Source organism: Pelmatolapia mariae, linkage group LG15 (assembly GCF_036321145.2).
Source record: "Pelmatolapia mariae isolate MD_Pm_ZW linkage group LG15, Pm_UMD_F_2, whole genome shotgun sequence".
NCBI classification, from domain to species: Eukaryota; Metazoa; Chordata; class Actinopteri; order Cichliformes; family Cichlidae; genus Pelmatolapia; species Pelmatolapia mariae.
The window spans coordinates 7,531,023-7,548,602 of NC_086240.1; the positions used below are offsets into that span (position 1 = coordinate 7,531,023).

The window sequence follows — 17,580 nt, forward strand, 5'->3', positions numbered from 1 at the left end:
CATAATGATATAAAACTCATAATTTGTCTATTTTATATATAACCCCTTTGTAAATCTCGCCTATTTGCCTATATGCAATATTACACATTTATAAGATCATTCTTTTTTGGTGGGGGCATTCTGGGCTCCTATTAGCGCAGAGCTCTATAGGACACACCTACCACATCATTCACTTCCTTCGTACCGCGATCTCTCCACACTATACGACAGACGCAGACAGAAGAGGACGCACTAAGACAAGAGCCGAGTGATGATACCGGGATAAAGATAAATCAGCTAGAGCTAAAGAGACAAAAGTTGTTCGCCACGAATAAACTGACACCGCGGTTTTCTTTTCCACTGAACATCATCCTTGTCCACGGCTTCAAGTTTCAAATGGACAGACACTTGGAGACGCCTGGCTCAACAAGCATGGGATTATTTCTGTAATGTGGATTGCTACTCCCTTGCAAGAAAATAAAGATCTGCTGCGGAACAATGTGAGACGTTGTGCATCTTGGATTCTCGTGTTTCTGGATATCTTGAAAATAATTGGCAACAGTTGAGACAAAAAAAAGAAGAAGAAGAAGTTAACACGCGAAGGATTGTATCCTTGGGACCAGCATGGATTTGCTTTTACAACCTCCTGCCCTTTCAGAGAAGTTTTAGCCGGTCCTCTTGTATATTGTCGTACTTGTGAACTTCATGCTTGAGAACAAAAAGCCACATTTGGCCTGCTGATTTTATTTTTTTCTAAACAAAGATCGTCTGCCCCCTTGGATTGGATTTCAAACACCATGAACTTTATTGACAGTTTGACACTATTATTTTTGACGCTGTCAGCTGTCAAGGTGAGTGTCCCCGGACAGCAAACTGACCCACAGAGAACAAATTTAAAAGAAAAAAAAAGATCACCTCTATTGAGCCATATAGTGACTGCTCATTAATGTGTAGCTTGTCCTTGTCTTTCCTCTAGCTAGGTCACCGCTCGTGTTTAAACAAGCTCAAATGTTTTGTCGCTTTTTTTTCTGAGGAGATTTAAACAGCCATTACGCAAAAGTGGCGTTGTATAAACATAACCCACACACACTCGGCGGGTGGTGCGAACCTTTTTTATCCTGTAAATCTAACCTAAGTGTTTATTTCTATTATAAAAACGCAGAAAAATCATCTTAAGTTTGGCGTTGGCTGATTGCAGGCCTGCTCTAAAAAACCACCTTGGAGATATTATTACGCTTTAAAGGCGCAGTGGCTCCATTCTGATTTAGGACTTGTGAGCAGGTTCACTACCGGCATTCTGGCTTTTTCTGCTACAAGAAGCGGCTCCAGTTCTCAAACTGGAATTCAACCCTTGATTCCAGTAGTGACCGAACGTTAATTATCCCCCTCAAACCGAGATTAATCAGCCGATCTAGCTGCGGAATTGTAATGGCGCTTTAGTGTCCACTGTAAATCGTTTTTATATAATCATTAATCAACTGCTGGTATGGCTTTGAGCAAAGGTTTCAAGGTGAAAAAAATACCACCCCAGTAGGAGGCTGCGCGTTTTCCTGTAACATGATTGGACTTTGTAAGCTTGTAACACCACTTTCAAAAGAGCCCTTTGCTTCCTTTTGGTTTCCGGCGGCAACACAGCTCCTCTCGCGAGCATCTCAGCCCCGGCATAGTAAAACCACGAGCAGGCTGCAGTCCGGTGAAGTGTTCATTGAACTAACTGGATCACTTAATGACAGTTAGGCCTCTCAATCAACACTGGACTGCACGCGGATAAAGGCTAAAATGCTCGTCTATAAGCCGGCATGTATCATCACTCGGTTTATGAGCCGGCGCTGGCAGCTTGACACCCATACATTAATGTATAGTGCGCTTTTTTGGGGGGCTGGGGTCTCTCGGCCCACAAGGTTGGACCCTCTCACGCCACCAGAAGGGGGTGGGGCCTGCTAACAAACCGACCTTCTTCATTTTTTTCCTCTCCTTTCTTTCTTTTCTTTTTCCCCTCCTCCTCCTCTTTCCTCCTCCTTTCTCCTTTCATTAAGAAACAGAAAAGAGTTTCTTATCGCCAAATGCCGGCTCACTCAGCACAGGCCGTATCTCATGCAACATTGGTGAGATATTGCGTGAGTTGCGCGTGCTCCTGTGTGAAAAAAAATGGGAGAGGGAAGGGTTGTGCGCGCGCGCGTGTGAAGACGAGACGGCATTGTGCGTAACGAACGAATGGGAAAGTTGCCAAAAAAAATCCTTTGTGGCCCAACTGGTGTGGTGACAGCTACCCCCCTGTGAGGGGAAAGTAGCAGGCTGAAATTCTTGCCGGCTTTAATGGCAGCGGTTATTAATCCGTGCTGCCTGGAAGCAGTGGAGCCGCACAACAATAAAGGTCTGGTAACTGAAACTAAACAGCCAATCCTGAAGTTTATGAAGTTTGGTCACGTTAATGTGGCTGAACTTAGGTCAGATGGTTTGACACGCTGTGCCTCCGATCAAACATTTGTCCATATACGGCCTCCCTCACCACATATACATATAAGTTATAATTAGACTAGGAACAGGCTGATTAAGGAATTGTATCTTCGGGTGTTTTATTTTGAAAAACTGCTACCCCTCGAATGAACAGCTGATGTTCTATAGAACCTTATTGTTATTAGTGTTAAAAGCTTATGAATATTTAACCCTTAAAATGTCATTGCAGTCTATACCGTGTGTAGGTTGGCCTGTGATAAGAACCGTGTTTGTGTGGTTTTCATGTTTCAACAGCCATGTCATAATGTAAATATGTCTTTTGCACAACTGTGGATAAGTAAGGGGCATGGAGAGGGTTATGCTAAGTTCTTGCACAATCTACTGTAACTAACGGTGTGCTTTTTTATTTCTTTTTTCTTGCAGAGTGCCCACATACCGAGGGAAACAGAAAGAGGTCCACATAACGGTAGGTGTCCTACAGGGCACCGTGGGAATACAGTCTGTGCTGGGCTCCCTGGTTGGCTAAAAGCCAATAAAACAAAGAGCTGGTTTGAATTTCACCTTGACATTAAAGGCAAATTATTGCCTCCTAGTGGACAACATTGTCATTTGACCCTATGGAGAGTCGTCTGGGACCATGACTCTCCTTTTTTTTTTTTAAGCTAAAAAAATGAGGTGTTTCATCGCTAAATCTTACCGCTGGACGCGTTCGTCCTGTACAGCATTCCTCCTCGTTTGAGGTTAAGCTGGTGAAATGTTATAGAGACCAGAGTCTTTTATAGAAAGGAATGTCACCCTCTTGGCCCAAAGTTTCGTTTTGCACAATCCCAGCATTGCCCAACATAAATTGGACAATCAGAAGCTGAACTTCGTGATGTTGTTCAGGCCCAGCATGTTTGGTTTGGCTTCCCAGAGGGTTCTCAGACTGGGGTTGTTTTAGGTCCAGCAATGCTCTGAGTGATGTTCTGGAGGTGTTGCCGGTCTGTGTGCTAACATCTTTCTCAAGAGCAGAACTCCTGCAAAGACTCAGTGACGGGAGGTTGGTGTGTGGGGGGGAAATAGACTGAAGGTGAAAAGCACACAACAGGCTATTAGTTTACAGCTTTAGGCAATGTGGATACAAAAAATGGGGTGACATTCAAGACCAGAGAATATTCAGTGCAGGTGATGACGTCACCCTGACTCCGAGTCAGGGTGCATCTACCCTAGGGGATACTTCTATAGTTACCATGGATATGTGGAAAGATGCTGAGATAATAACCTAAAAGTTTGACCTGTAGATGGCAATAGTGGTAAAGACTACCAATGAGACTGAAGGATACCGCTGACTGACATATGAAGGGGTGGTAAATACATTTGAGGATCACACATATGTGGATGAGGTTTGTTAACGTAAAGTAACAGATAAACTGTTAATACTGTGATGTAGAGGTGAGATGGGCAAATGAACAGCTGAAAAAGTAAGCCAATATGGGTAAAAAAGTTGAGACTGTTCTCTAAACGATGAATGGTAAGCTAAAAGTAATTGCACGGATTAATTGGTAAGCTGAGAGTAGTCCGGATCTAATTAGCTCAAATAAACAAGAGCTGGTGTTGATGAAGGGGTTCTTGAGTCTATCTGAGAGGCCTTTGGTGAAGCTGAGGGGTTGGTAACGTCACTCCTGAAGTGAAAAGTGAAAGGGGTTGGAAACACAACATAGAGGAGTACTTGTTAATTTCAGTGAGGAATTACATAAGTGTGTAAAAGTAGGTCAGTCCAGTCTGTATTTGATGGTAGACACCGAGCGCTACTCGATGGAATAATAAAAACGCGTGTGTGCATGTTTATGTGTATGGTGTTTGTTGTGAGCCTGCCAATTTTTTTATTCACATTCCCATTTAGGGGTGTGTGTGTGTGTGTTCAGGAGTGACTCACTTATACTATGGCTCCTCTGCCTTTTCTAACTGTGTGCACTGTTACTCTGTCTCCCAGTGATCCCTCTGATGGAGGTGTACAACAAGAGTTTGTGTCAACCTCGGGAGCTTTTGGTGGAAATTCTACAGGAGTATCCAGATGAGGTGGAGCACATCTTCATCCCGTCATGCGTCGTTTTAACACGCTGTGCCGGCTGCTGCAACGACGAGATGCTGCAGTGCACGCCGACATCCACTTATAACGTTACAATGGAGGTCAGCAACGTTATTTGGAGCAGTAATACTTATGTTTTTATATTGTTTTTTCTTCTTTGGCTGTTATGCCAAAGAAGGATATGCCTGTATCCTAAATGTGGATGCTTATTCAGTTTATTTTTGCCCAAACGTTAAGCTAAGAAGGTGCACGGGCTTTACAAGTGTCTGTCCGACCAGCCCAGGGCCCTCATGGTGCTTAGCATAAAAAAGCCCCTTCAGCCTGTCCAAGTGCACATAGCTCAAAGGCTGCTTAGGTGTGGCCTTTGGGCACTGAACCCTATTGTAGCATGCAAAAGAGGTGCCCTATTTTGATTTTAATCTTTGCTCCTATGAGAGAGACTGTGCAAAACTGAGGACCACCGACAGATGACAAACCAAAGATGAGATTGGTGTCTCTGTTTTTAAGAGGGGTGGGTGCCCAAAACACTTAAAGAAGAAGCCATTTTTAACATCTTAAAAACCAACACATATCCTCTAAACATGAGTAGTAGCTAGCTGAAATTAGCATGTCCCAGCTCTTGGTTGTCTGTGAGGAATAGGGTGGAAAAAACACAGTTTTTCTAGAAACTTGTCCAGTTCTCGAAGTTGGCAGACATGACAGATTGAGATTCCTCTTGAATTCATGTGGGGTTTTTTCCTGTCATCTGGTGTTAATATCAAAACATCTGACTAATGTAAACATTCTCCGTCAGATCTTTGTCTTTGACCTCTTTCTGTGCATTTGGATCCATTCGGATCTGCCTTTTCTATTATATTACTACCCTGACTTTAACTTGGAACAGTGAAGGACAGTGGATATTTAGAAATACGACACACCAACATGTATTTCTTATTTTTCTTCTTTCTTTTACAGATTAAAAGAATTAATCCCAGGAGGCAAAAAAATGATATTTTCATGAGTTTTACAGAACACAGCGCATGCGAGTGTAGGTAAGAAACCCTGAACACACACACACACATACTCACATCCACACAAAACACAGCCAGACATCACTGCAGGCAAATCAACGTGCCTTTGTGGAGCAGAGTGGAAGTTGGCCAAGCACGCCATGTGAAGTTATTGTTTGAAGTTTTCATCTGACACATTCACCAGATGTGTATCACCTCAATCCATATCTTATCTTTGCTTCTTTCACTTCGCTGATTCTAAAAAGACCCGAGCAGGTTTGAACACATCACAGCAGACATTCACAATGCTGCTTACATTCATCTTGGTTCCATCGAGTACAATGCCCTCTAAAGCATTGTTTGCAATTGCGACATGTGGAGGTCGCTCTTCGGTCCATAGTTTAGATATAGGTCTGTGAGATAAGTGTTGTAAAGTGGCATTTTGCATTTTACTGGGGCAATATGGTGCTGCACAAACAGCACTGTATTATTGTTCGAACGATGTGCACTGCAGATTCTGTCCATCTCAGATCCTTCCCTGTGCAAATTACCCCAGCTTCTGCTATGTATGCAAAGGCTCTGCATCAGTGGAAACTAGGTATATATGGCTTCTATTCAGAGGCTTTTATTCAGTGTTATATTTAGATGTGGCCTTGTCTTAGGTTTGATGGTTTCACAAGTTGTCTCTGGACCCTCTCACAGACTGCCCAGAGATAAGGTTAACTGTGACTGAAATTACCATGGATCCAGTCAGTTTGCTGTTTTGCTTTGACTGGCAGAAATAGGTGAAACAAGTAACATTATCAACATCAAATGATGTCCCTCTTGTGGCCTAGCATCAACAAACACTATATAATCACTTTTTCTTGTCACATTTTTTGCTGTTTCTTGTTGGACATGTGTAGTTTTCCATACCCGTGTCATTATGATGGCAGATTTGAGCTCTGTGTCATGAATTAGTAAACCTTGACAGAGCGTCAAGGTTTACTAATCCTCCCACGTTTCAGGAAACCCTGACAAGAAAGCAAACATTGCAAGTATGAGTATTGGCCAAAGGCCGAGTTGAATAGCTCTTTTTTTTTTAAACTTTATTCTATGTTGAAGCCACTTGTCCATCAAACTTCCGAATTTGGGCAAAATATCCACAGGGAATTAGTTCCGCCTTTCTGCAGCAGTGACTTCCTAGTTCACCATTTAGTTGAAGCTATAAACCTTTAAGGCGCCTTTATAAAAATTTAGATGGTGCTATCAATCCATTTAGTTCTATTTTAAAATTATGACTTAACTATCGTTTACAGGAACTGCTTTATAGCCATTAAGTCACTGGGAAACTGCTATACTTTTCAGTCCAAAAAGCAACTATATATGGCTACAGAGTGTGGTGGTTAACACAGTTGCTTGGCAAGCAAAAGGTTATATAAACATATATATATATTGTAAAGTACATTAAAGGGTTGGTTGATAGTTTTGGTTCTGTTTTAAGTTTACAACCCTTCTGGGAATCAGCGGCTAGTCTTTCGGGGCGTTCAATGCAGTCAGTAGTTATCTGCGCCAAGATCTCTTTTTACGTCAGTGGGTCATTGTTTATGACTGCACATCAAAAGCTACACTGTCACTGAACAATCGCTGATGGTGCTGACGCTACATTTTAGCAAATGCTCACCACTTGGACTGACTGCATTTGATGTGATTGGCCAGTAGAATTCAGACATATGTAAATGAGAAAGATTTGCCAGCATATTCATAATCAGAGTACCTACAGGTACAGACATACCTACTCTAAAAACCTGATCAGCATGTCCCTGGTTTGGAGAGGCAGACTCCTCTGGAAAAAAGCTGCTCAGTCCTATACTTTGTGTTTTTGTGACTGGTGCTTAAAACACCAGCTAAACCACACTTTAGCTATATGGCAGTATGAACTCTAGCTATAACCCAGTGTAAGTATTTAAAGGGTCTATCTTCCAGCATAGCTTTGGCTTTAGTACAGTTTTGTGCTTGTAACTACTCAACTTTTAAATTAAAACTAAAGGTAGACGTTTAGCTTGTAATTGGGTAGTTTTACTGTGTTGCTACTTGAAGTAAAGAATTTGGATCCTAATGTACAGTATATGTAAACACATATACTGTCATGCGTTATCCATCCTGTGCAGACTTGCTGTACTACTATGTAAAGCAGAAACTTGGCAAGTGGTCTATTACCTTGCAGGAAACATTGTTTCCTAAGACCTTGGAATAACTATTGCCTCCAGATATGCCAGCAACTCCACACTGTTATTGGCTGGGAAGTGAAGCAAACCTGTCAAAATGTGTTTGTAGTTGTGTGTATGTGTTTTGTGTGGATCCATCAATGAATATAATCCAAGAACTGCACAATTTCCCAATAAATTGATTTCACTTGCCAGTTGCAGATGCCAGATACTTGAAAAGAAACTAGATTTATCATAGGTTCTGGTAAAGGACGGTGATGCAATGTGATGTGAAAAGATTCATGTGATTCCACCCATGATGATAATAAGCCCCCAGTCCCTGATGATCTTGATAAGTATCTGTTTACCGGGATACAGTTGCATGCTGTGATCTAATGTCATGTTGTTTTGTTTCTGCCTTTCAGGTTAAAGAATGAAGTGACAGAAAAGAAAGAAAAGTGAGTACAGCGCTCTTTCTGCATGGAGATTGTGATTTGGGTGGAAAACAATAGGGACTTGAGATTTGATCTTTTTCCGGTTTTGCCTTGCCAACAAACAATCATTTGTCTGCAACTCTCAGCCTTACCAAAATTATACTATAGTCCCTTTTGAACATAAATGATGTGCCTGTTATTTTCCCACTCCCACTTCCTCCTTTTTTCTTTCTTTAATATAGAAAAAGAAACACAAAAACGCAGATAGAGAAGCCAAAAACAATAACATGTCATCAAAACCTCAGTGAACAAGCAACATGAGATCGTCCTATAGTGAGCACAAATTAACATGCTGCTGTCAGATAATAAACATTGGGAATACCAGCTAATCCCGCTCAGGTCAATGAGTGACACTTGATGAGTTCATTGCACTTGCAAACCTGTCCTTTACACCTTTCCCACCTTTTCTATCTCATCTGCATTCCTCTCCCTCGTCTTTGCTGTGTAGATGCCACTTGACTTCTGCAACTCTGGTTTCTGACTCCTCTGATATAGATAACAGTGTTTTTGAAGATCTGTTAAACTTTTGTGTTTATAGTCCTATCTTAAGAGGACCTCCCTTCGAATACTGCAGAAGTCAGTGTGCTAAGGGTCATTAAACTCTTTAATCCTCTTTCTGTGAGTAGCCGTTGATATTTTTCCATTGTGGGGTTGTTGTTTTGGTTTTATGTCAGGTCGTCTGTCATATAGATAAGGGGTAGCTGTGTGACCTTCTTGAACTTTGCTTTAACTGTTTTTGCGAGTGTGGCTTTGGTGGCGTGTTCCTTTAGGGTAACAGTTCATGTTCTTGTTTCTGATATTTTGATTCATGTTAGCTAACCTCTCTAAGGCGAGAGTCTCAGAGTCTGTTAGGATGACTCATTATGCTGAGGTTGTGAAATTAGTTAATTATCAACGTCTCTGCGGAAATTGTGTGGATTTTACATTTGCAACACGTCTGCTTCATTCTGTTACACAGACCTAGATGCTGTATTTATCAATCAGTCCCAAATGGGGCTTAGTTAGCCCCATTTATGACTTCTGCAGTCTGTGATCCAGATACATCCCTGAATCAAAATGTTATTTTTAGTCATGCTCACAGTGTGGCTCTAGTGATAGCAATGACAGACTCTTTTCAGTTTGCCAGTCCATCCACAGTTTTCCCTGAACTAAAAATTCTCTACAATTATTAGTGCATTTTGTACAAGAAAACAGTGATCGTTTCACTATTAATCATGACTTTGGTTATCCCCCAACTTGTTCTCTATTACATTCATGTTTAGGTGGGAAAAAACAACTAGTGGGTGGACAGTCTCAAATGTTGAACACATCCATTGAGTGGTGATGGTCTGCAGAAAATAATTTGATCCCTTCCAATCATTCATAAAGCGCCATCAGTATCACCCGCTTTGGATTATGAATACGTATTTGTAAAACTAACAACATACCACCACCAGCCTCGGCTGGTGGTGGTATGATAAATTTGCCAATTTATCAGGTGGTTGCCTGATAAATTGGCAAATGTTATCAGGCTAACACACTAAACCAAGGCTAAATAGCCTTTTACCTAGCTACACATCAACATGTTAGCATTGTCATTGTGAGCAAGTTACCATGCTGATGTTGCATTTAGTTCAAAGCACTGCTGTGCTAAAGTTAAACCTAAACGTGCTGCTAGCATGGCTGCAGCCTTCCTTCCCAGTCATTTTCATAAAATGAAATTTGGTTTGCCCATCAATAAGGTAGCTAGGTGTCAAGTGCAGAGTGGACACGTGTAAAGAGAGGTGTAAAATAAGGAAAGATTCAGTCAAATGAGAATCAAATTCTAATAATAATCTAAAACTCTAAAATTCTTTGACAGACTGCACTACCAACAGCAGCAAAACCTTCAAGAAAAACATCTCTCATACTAAAAAGCAGACCTCTTATCAGATCAAGAGGGCAACTTTATTTTTAAGGTCACCCACTGAACATAATAAGTTAAAAAAAAGCACCTATGTGACTGAATAATGGAGTAACATCAGGTTATGTGCTTTGATATGACCCGAGGTCACAGGACTATACAGCTCTGTGAAAAATGAAGTTTTCACAGGACTTTATACGGTCCTGTGAAAAACTAAGTACACCCTTTTTGCTTCCACAGCAATTAAAAGAGTAAATAGCAGCCAAGCGCTGATAATGAAATGTACTTGGTTAATTGATAATCATTTAATCGAGTACATTTGCTGATTATCAATTAATTGATAATCGATTAATTGATATCTCTTTAAAAGTAAAGTTTTGGCAGTTTTCTGGTCTGGAACATTCAGCTGTGTGTTAACACAATGCCACAATCTTCCCAGGAGTGGACGTCCGAGTCAGCTCAACCCAAGGTCAGACCCTGCAATGCTCAGAGAAACTACAGACTCTACAGGCCTCAGTTAGCATGTTAAATGTATGGCTTGTTTGGAAGGCTGCCAGGAAAAAGCATCTTCACTCTAAAAAGACAATGGCAGCACGGCTAAGGTCTGCAAAGTTGCATCTGAACAAACCACAAGACTTCTGGAACGATGTCCTTTGGACAGATGAGACTAAAGTGGAGACGTTTGGCCATAATGCACAGCACCACATTTGGGGAAAACAAGCACAACATATCGGCAAAAACATCTTATATCGACTAGTGGTAGAGGGATGATAATTTGGGTTTGTTTTCTAGCCAAAGGACCTGGGCACCTTGCAGTCATTGAGTCGGCCATGAACACCTCTATATACCAAAGTATTCTAGAGACCGTGTGAGGCCATCTGTCCGACAACCAAAGCTTGGTCCTAACTGGGTCATACAACAAGGACAATGAACCCAAGCACGGCAGCAAATCTCCAACAGAATGACTTTAAAAGGAAAGGTGCTGCAATGGCCTAGTCAGACCTCAACCTGATCGAAATCCTGTGGAGGGGCATTGGAGCTGTGCATAAATGAATGCCCGCAAACATGGATGAACTGGAGAATCGCTGTGAAGAAAAGTGGACCAAAATTTCTCCAGAACGATGTGAGAGACTAAAAGTCTTACAGAAAATAACTGCTTTAAGATATTGCTGCTAAAAATTGTTCGACAAGCTCTTGTATCATGGGGTGCACTTAGTTTTTACCAGGACTACATAGAGTCCTGTTAAAACTTTCTTTTTCACATCACTGTGAGTCTGACACTACAGTTGTATCACGTCTTCTGTGCATGATACAATTGCAATGCTTCTATTTATTTCTTATTCCTCCTAATATTTATAATATTTTATATTTTTTCTTACTTAGAAAGTAGAATTAATGTACTGTATATATGCTAGCCATAAATATCAATAGATACTTGTAATCATGATTTTTGCTGTTACGTTTAACTAACAAAAGTTTCCAGCATAGTTAAATATACCTTATGCAGCGGAATTATATCTGACTCGGCTCATTATAAATAATGCATATGAAATCCAGCCTATACACCAGGTGCATGCTTTGTAAGCACACACTGGCCTGTTCTCATTGTGCTGCAGTTTGTAACAAGTTGAGTCAGTGATAAAGAGTTGGCCCAGATAGACTGAAAGATGCAGTTTTGGTCAGATCATCTGGGAAATTTCCACCCACCGCAACCTTCAAAGTAGAATACGCTTTCACTCTCTGCAGAGTCATTGTACTTATTATTTAAACATATATACATATCTTTTGAGCCCAGTTTTGGGCAATGAAGGAATTTAGTCTCGGAATATGCGATATTAATCATATTCACACAGTGAGCTGCTTTACTCTGGCTGTTTCTTGAGAAAGAGGATATAAGTTGTTGTCTTGCTTTCTAAAAGCGTTATTTGTAGGTCATTTAACTCATGATGGAGTTACTTTCTCACTACGCTCATTCATTTCACATCATATCTCATCGTATTAATTGGGTCCAGAGAGCCTTGTGTGAAGTTAGAATCCCATATAAGCCAATCAGTAACAAAAATTAAAACTCTTAGCTAATAAAATGATATACATATTTTTTTAAAAACCAAAAACATTGCGATCAATTGATGTTGGCTTAAGCAATTATCATTCAGAGATTTAAGCACGTCACTTTCATCAGTCTCTCAGGCATCTCTCTGCCTTGTTCTCCTGTCTCTCTTGCAGAAAATCCCGGACAGGCAGGAATAAAGGCCAAAAGAGAAAACGAAAGAAAAACCCTGAAAAAACAATTCACGATGCGTATGTCAGCTCTGCCTTCTCCACCTACCTGCACCTGAGTGTTGCGCTTTTCATAATTAAGCTAATCTGGGAGGAGTTATTTTGCCCCTTTTAATTTGTACCATTTAATTTGCTCATCGGCCCTATCGATTAGCATGTTGCTTTCGTGTGGTGTCCTAACTTTGTCTCGTCAGCCATGTCCTAAATATTCAGAATCTTAGACTGTATATAAAAGACATACACAGTTTTTAGGCTTCAGGAACTTCCACTGTGGAAGTTTTTCAAACCTGTATTCTTTCTGCTGGCCAGCAGGGGAATTTTTAGCTATCCAGCTTCTTAGTCAGATCCGTTCCTCGCTCGTTTGAACACACCGCGATGGCAAAAAGTCTTTGCTAACGAGTGGGTAATTCATATTGGCTGTGTCCACCTTTTATCTACAGTCTATGTTCAGGATATTGCCAATGTGTTTTGCGAAGGTAGCTTCAGTTAAACTTTGAGTGATAACTAGGGGGTACTTCAGACCACATACCAACTTGCAAGGAATAAACATTAACCTCAACATCTCCAAATAATCTCCTCCTAATATAACCGAGGCAATGGTTGACTGATGTTTGGGACGAGATACAGCATTGTATCATAAAACCGACAAAAACCTGGGGTTCAAATTGGCTGTGACTTCTTGTCAGATAGCTCTTTTTATTATTGATAATGGCCACGTTTAAAGGAGTTGGAATAAACAGATCTTAGATCAGCTGTTAGATGTAACATGAACCTCCTGTCTACTGAAACTGATCTCAGATCCACCAGCATGGCTTTGCCAACCGGCTCATACTGCTCTGGTATCTGTGCTGGGATCACCAGGGTTGTAATCATAGTCCCGTCTTCAGTGTTGAGTCTGTGCTGCTTTGCTGTGTCTCGTACCTGTCTCCTTTCCCCACTTTGTTCTTTTCATCTTTACAAACTGTTTTTTGTTTGGTTTTTTTGCTGTCCTGTGCTTAATGCTGGTACTTTTTATGTTATGTGAAGATATGAGTGATGCTATCTATTGCTTTTTTTCAGCAAATTGTTTAGCAAGGACTGTTTTTTGTTATTTCTTTGTTTGCCTGCTTTTGTGTCTGAAACCATAAAAAAACTAATATTTTATTCAAAAATAATATAACGAGATCATGTTTCTTCAGTGCTCATACTGTGAAGAGATTCCTGTCTGTATTTTCACTTGTAATTTGTATATTAAGATGTCAATGAAGTATCTGGGGCTTCACACCTGCTGAGAATTGTAATTCAGATGACTTTCAGCCTTTGTTTTGATTTCATGTCTCTCTGTGGGAAACCTAGTCCTCAGCTTTCCTTCAATAAAATGAAATCTTTCCTAACAGTGCATCAAACAGACCCTCGAGTCTTCTTTATCACAAGTTTAGAGTGAGAGTGAGAAGTGCGCTGTCACTGACCCGCACTTTAAAGCCATATGTTGCTTTGTGATGCATGAACTGGTCTCGAGCTTCGCTAACTGCATGTCTAACACATATCATTCATTCAGGAGAGGTCGAATCAGCTAGGCAAGGATGGGGGTGGGGGCGGGTTTATTTCTACTGCTTGACTTTCTGCCTGCTCTGTGGGATCCTGTGAGCAATACTATACAACTGTCACATGCAGCACAACTTGGCAGTGGCTCGGATGGACAAACTGGAGCATATGAAAGGGTTGACCTAAGGGCGACCTTTCTTATGGGTGATAACGGTGCACTGTGATAATCTGCCTCTCCTTCTTCCTCCCCATCTCTTTGTCTTGTCTGTCCAGTGTTTGTGAGCCGTGTTGTGATCAGTGCTCAGAGAGGAGAAAGCGTTTGTTTGTACAGGACCCTGCAACCTGCCGGTGCTCCTGCAAACACACAGACGAATACTGTAAAGAACGCCAGCTAGAGCTCAACGAGAGGACCTGCAAGTAAGTAACATCGGCAAAGTGGTTCACCCATTTGTTGGACTAAATGGAAAACCTGTGTGGAATTTATAGTAATGCAACCAACTTAAGATCCAAATATAGCTCGGTCAGATGACATCGGTAGCAAACAGGCTCCAGTCACAACATCCCTGTGAGACTCCACTATGGAGGCTTTTGCAGGTTCTCTTCATATTCAGTCTCATGACTACTATAGCTTCTAGTACAACTATAAACTGCTGTAATCTAATGTACTAGCACTGGAACATGGTTTGCATACAAAATTGTATGCTGTTTCTTGTAGTCTTACAGTCTTTTAAATGCAAAAACAGTACATAAAATCATAGACTGCATTTATAGCAACTGAGATGCCAGTAACCGGTTTGGGTACTACCAATTTGAAGGTTCAAGTGAGGAATTTTGGGTCATTTGAGGAACTGCAGTTTCTGGATAAATATATGTTGAACTGGCAAAGTCTGCAGTCTGCAGAAATTTGTTTCAGTGCGCTTTTCATTGTTTTCAACTATGACTATTTCAAAAAGCTGCATCCCTGCTTGCCCAGGACCAAGCAGCAAAGTGACTTAATTATTAATTCACTAGCTGGGACCACATCCTTATGTAGATGTGACAGCGTATGGGGTTTGGGGTAGGCCTACTGGGCCAGACAGATCCCCGTGTGGTACTGAGAGGTGAATGAATTGCACTATAAGCTGTTCCTCAAACAGCTTATAGTGCAGTTGGGCATAGATGGAGAACCGGAAGGGGAGTTTATGACATAAATTATCTCCAAATAAATGCCACCTTGCCTGCATTTGTGTGAGCAAGACAAAAGAATTAAAAATAGGTTGATTTTGCTGTTCACTATAAATGTTTCTTGCTCTTATGATCATTTCTCTTTCTTCTTGTTTAGATGTGACAAGCCAAGAAGATGAGAGAAGTGGGGGCACCAGATGTACAAGATGAAGGAATATATTAGAGATACTTCACAGCACGCACTTTTTGACCTTTGAACCGTAAGCTCTTCTTTTCTGTGGAAAGCATTCCCTGTGGACTGAAACAGAACAAAAAGAAGGACTGAACTGAAATTTCCTCCCACTGTATATCTGTGTGTACATAGACCACATTTAAAGAGAGAAAAAAAAGAATATACAGAATTGTTGCTGCTACTGTAATAACTAAGCCCATGATTCGTCTAAAAGCAAAATAGGAGCTATGTGGTTTTGCATTTCTAACAGGCTTGCAGTACAGGTGTAGTCTTATCGCCAGATCATTGTGTACAATTACTCCACTGGATACGAGTCTACTGTGGTTGTGTTTCAATCATAACATGCGAAACCTCTCAATCTAAAATATATTTAACTGCTAAAACAGCGGGCAAGACTGAAGAGGACGTGGGTGTCTTTTTTTTTTTTAAGCGATGGATGGACCTTTCTCAGACGACGTTTTGCCTTTTTCTCCTCGTGATATCACTTCCTTCCCTCTGAAGACTTTGCAGGACTGACCTGTGCTTACATGGGTCACATCTGTGATCAGAGGAGACTCTGAAGTGCCATATACTTTTAAAGGGATACTGGTCATCGATATAGAGTTTGTATGTATTGCTATGTCCTACAAGAAAACCACTGTATGATTGATTCCATTTGAAAACTGTGCCTCACGAAAGAGTACTGCTTTTTAAATTATTTTTGTTTGCATTGTTTCAGGAGTCTGTCAACTGTCGACGTAGTTTTCTTCGATGTTGAACTCAATACAGAATCCAGTGATTATACAGCTTCTCTAAACCTGTACATACTTAATATCCCTTTACGCCATAGTTCATTCTAGATAATTTATGTTATAGAGTATTTTTCAGTATTCAGTCTACCCATATTTAATTTGGTCTATTTATGTATGCAGTGTTATGTACCTGTGGCTGTCCTATCTCCCCATGTGTAAGGTCACTGATGGCTACTCTCGTTTCTACGAAACAAAATAAGCAACAAAAAAATCATAAATGATTTTAACATTCCCTAAATGGATCATTTGTACTGATAACACCTCCTTTTCAACCCCTCTCATCTAAGGGCGTGGGTGCTCTGTAGAATTTCAACTTGTGTGTGTGTGTGTGTGTGTGTAAGAGTTAATGTCTATATGAGTGATTGAATGTGATACATCTGTGTGAAGTAAGTATTTAAGTATTTAAGTAAGTAGTGGACGTGTGTTTTGTACATGGTCCGAGATGCAAATATAAAAAACTACTGCTCGCAGCTCAGTATACAATACTACAAAACTACCACCGTTTTCAAATCTGGATAACAATCTGCATCTTTCTGCCATCAGTCTTAGAGCCCTAATTATTAGTTCCCTTTGTCTCTTCCTCACTATTAACATGTTTTCTTTGTCTGTGTAAACAGTAAAGCATATTTATTTTCAAATCATATTGTTTTATAAAAAATAAGAAAAAGGTTGCTGTGTTGTGAATGCTGTGTTTTTTGGAAATTTAATTGGGCAGCGGTGTTCTTCTGTTTTTGTGCGGCAAAGTGACATTCGCACGTCTAATAATAACTGAAAGAAAGCCGAAGAGATGAATAAGAAACTCCTGCACATAAATATATATATTTTTTATGAGAGACCGATATTCAGTTCAATGAATAAAATGCCACCTTAAAGCACCATGCAATATCTTCATTTGTTAAATCTGAGTATAGACGGCTGCAGTGGGGAAGTAATTATTCAATTCACTGCTGAATTTGTAAGTTGTGCTCACTTCCAAAGAAATGAACAGTCTCTAATATTTAATGGTAGAGAGAGACAAAAATCGTCCAAAAATTCAGAAAAAAAACACATTATAAAAGTTGTAAAATTGATTTGCATGTCATTGTCTGAAAGTACTTGAGGCCCAAGCAAAAAAACTCTAAGCTTCAGCTCCCACTACAACTTTTTCTGGCTGGGCCACTCCACAACTTTAATGTGCTTCTTCTTGGCCACTTTTTTGTTTTGTTTTTTCATTGTTTTGCTGGAAGACCCTTCCAGACCCATCTTCAGTGTTCTAGCTAAAGGAACAAGGTTCTCGTCCAATAATTTATGGTCCATTGGCCCACTCCGGGTCAGAGACGAGACCCTGCCCCAGTATCTCGGGGTCTTGTTCATGAGTGATGGGAGAAGGGAGCGGGAGATCGACAGACGGATTGGTGCCGGTACAGCGTCCACATCCCTGCAGCCGCTGTACCAGTCTGTTGTGGTGAAGAGAGAGCTGAGCATAAAAGTGAAGCTCTCAATTTACCGGTCGATCTACGCCCCCACCCTCACCTATGGTCACGAGCTGTGGGTA

At 40.7% G+C, this 17,580-nt stretch overlaps 1 protein-coding gene across 3 annotated transcripts; it reads left to right on the forward strand.

Moving 5' to 3' along the window:
- Positions 1–213: 213 nt before the first annotated feature.
- vegfab (vascular endothelial growth factor Ab) lies at positions 214–16,903 on the forward strand. Of its 3 annotated transcripts, XM_063495408.1 has the most exons (7): positions 214–830; positions 2,860–2,902; positions 4,409–4,605; positions 5,459–5,535; positions 8,105–8,137; positions 14,133–14,276; positions 15,181–16,903. In XM_063495408.1, exons 1-7 carry the CDS (start codon positions 777–779, stop codon positions 15,200–15,202), a joined length of 570 nt encoding a protein of 189 aa, XP_063351478.1. In that variant the 5' UTR covers positions 214–776; the 3' UTR covers positions 15,203–16,903. The 3 variants fall into 3 exon arrangements, with proteins under 3 accessions (XP_063351478.1, XP_063351477.1, XP_063351479.1); XM_063495407.1 differs by lacking the exons at positions 14,133–14,276; positions 15,181–16,903 and adding an exon at positions 12,282–13,871; XM_063495409.1 differs by lacking the exons at positions 14,133–14,276; positions 15,181–16,903 and adding an exon at positions 10,495–12,395.
- The last annotated feature ends 677 nt before the right edge of the window (positions 16,904–17,580 follow it).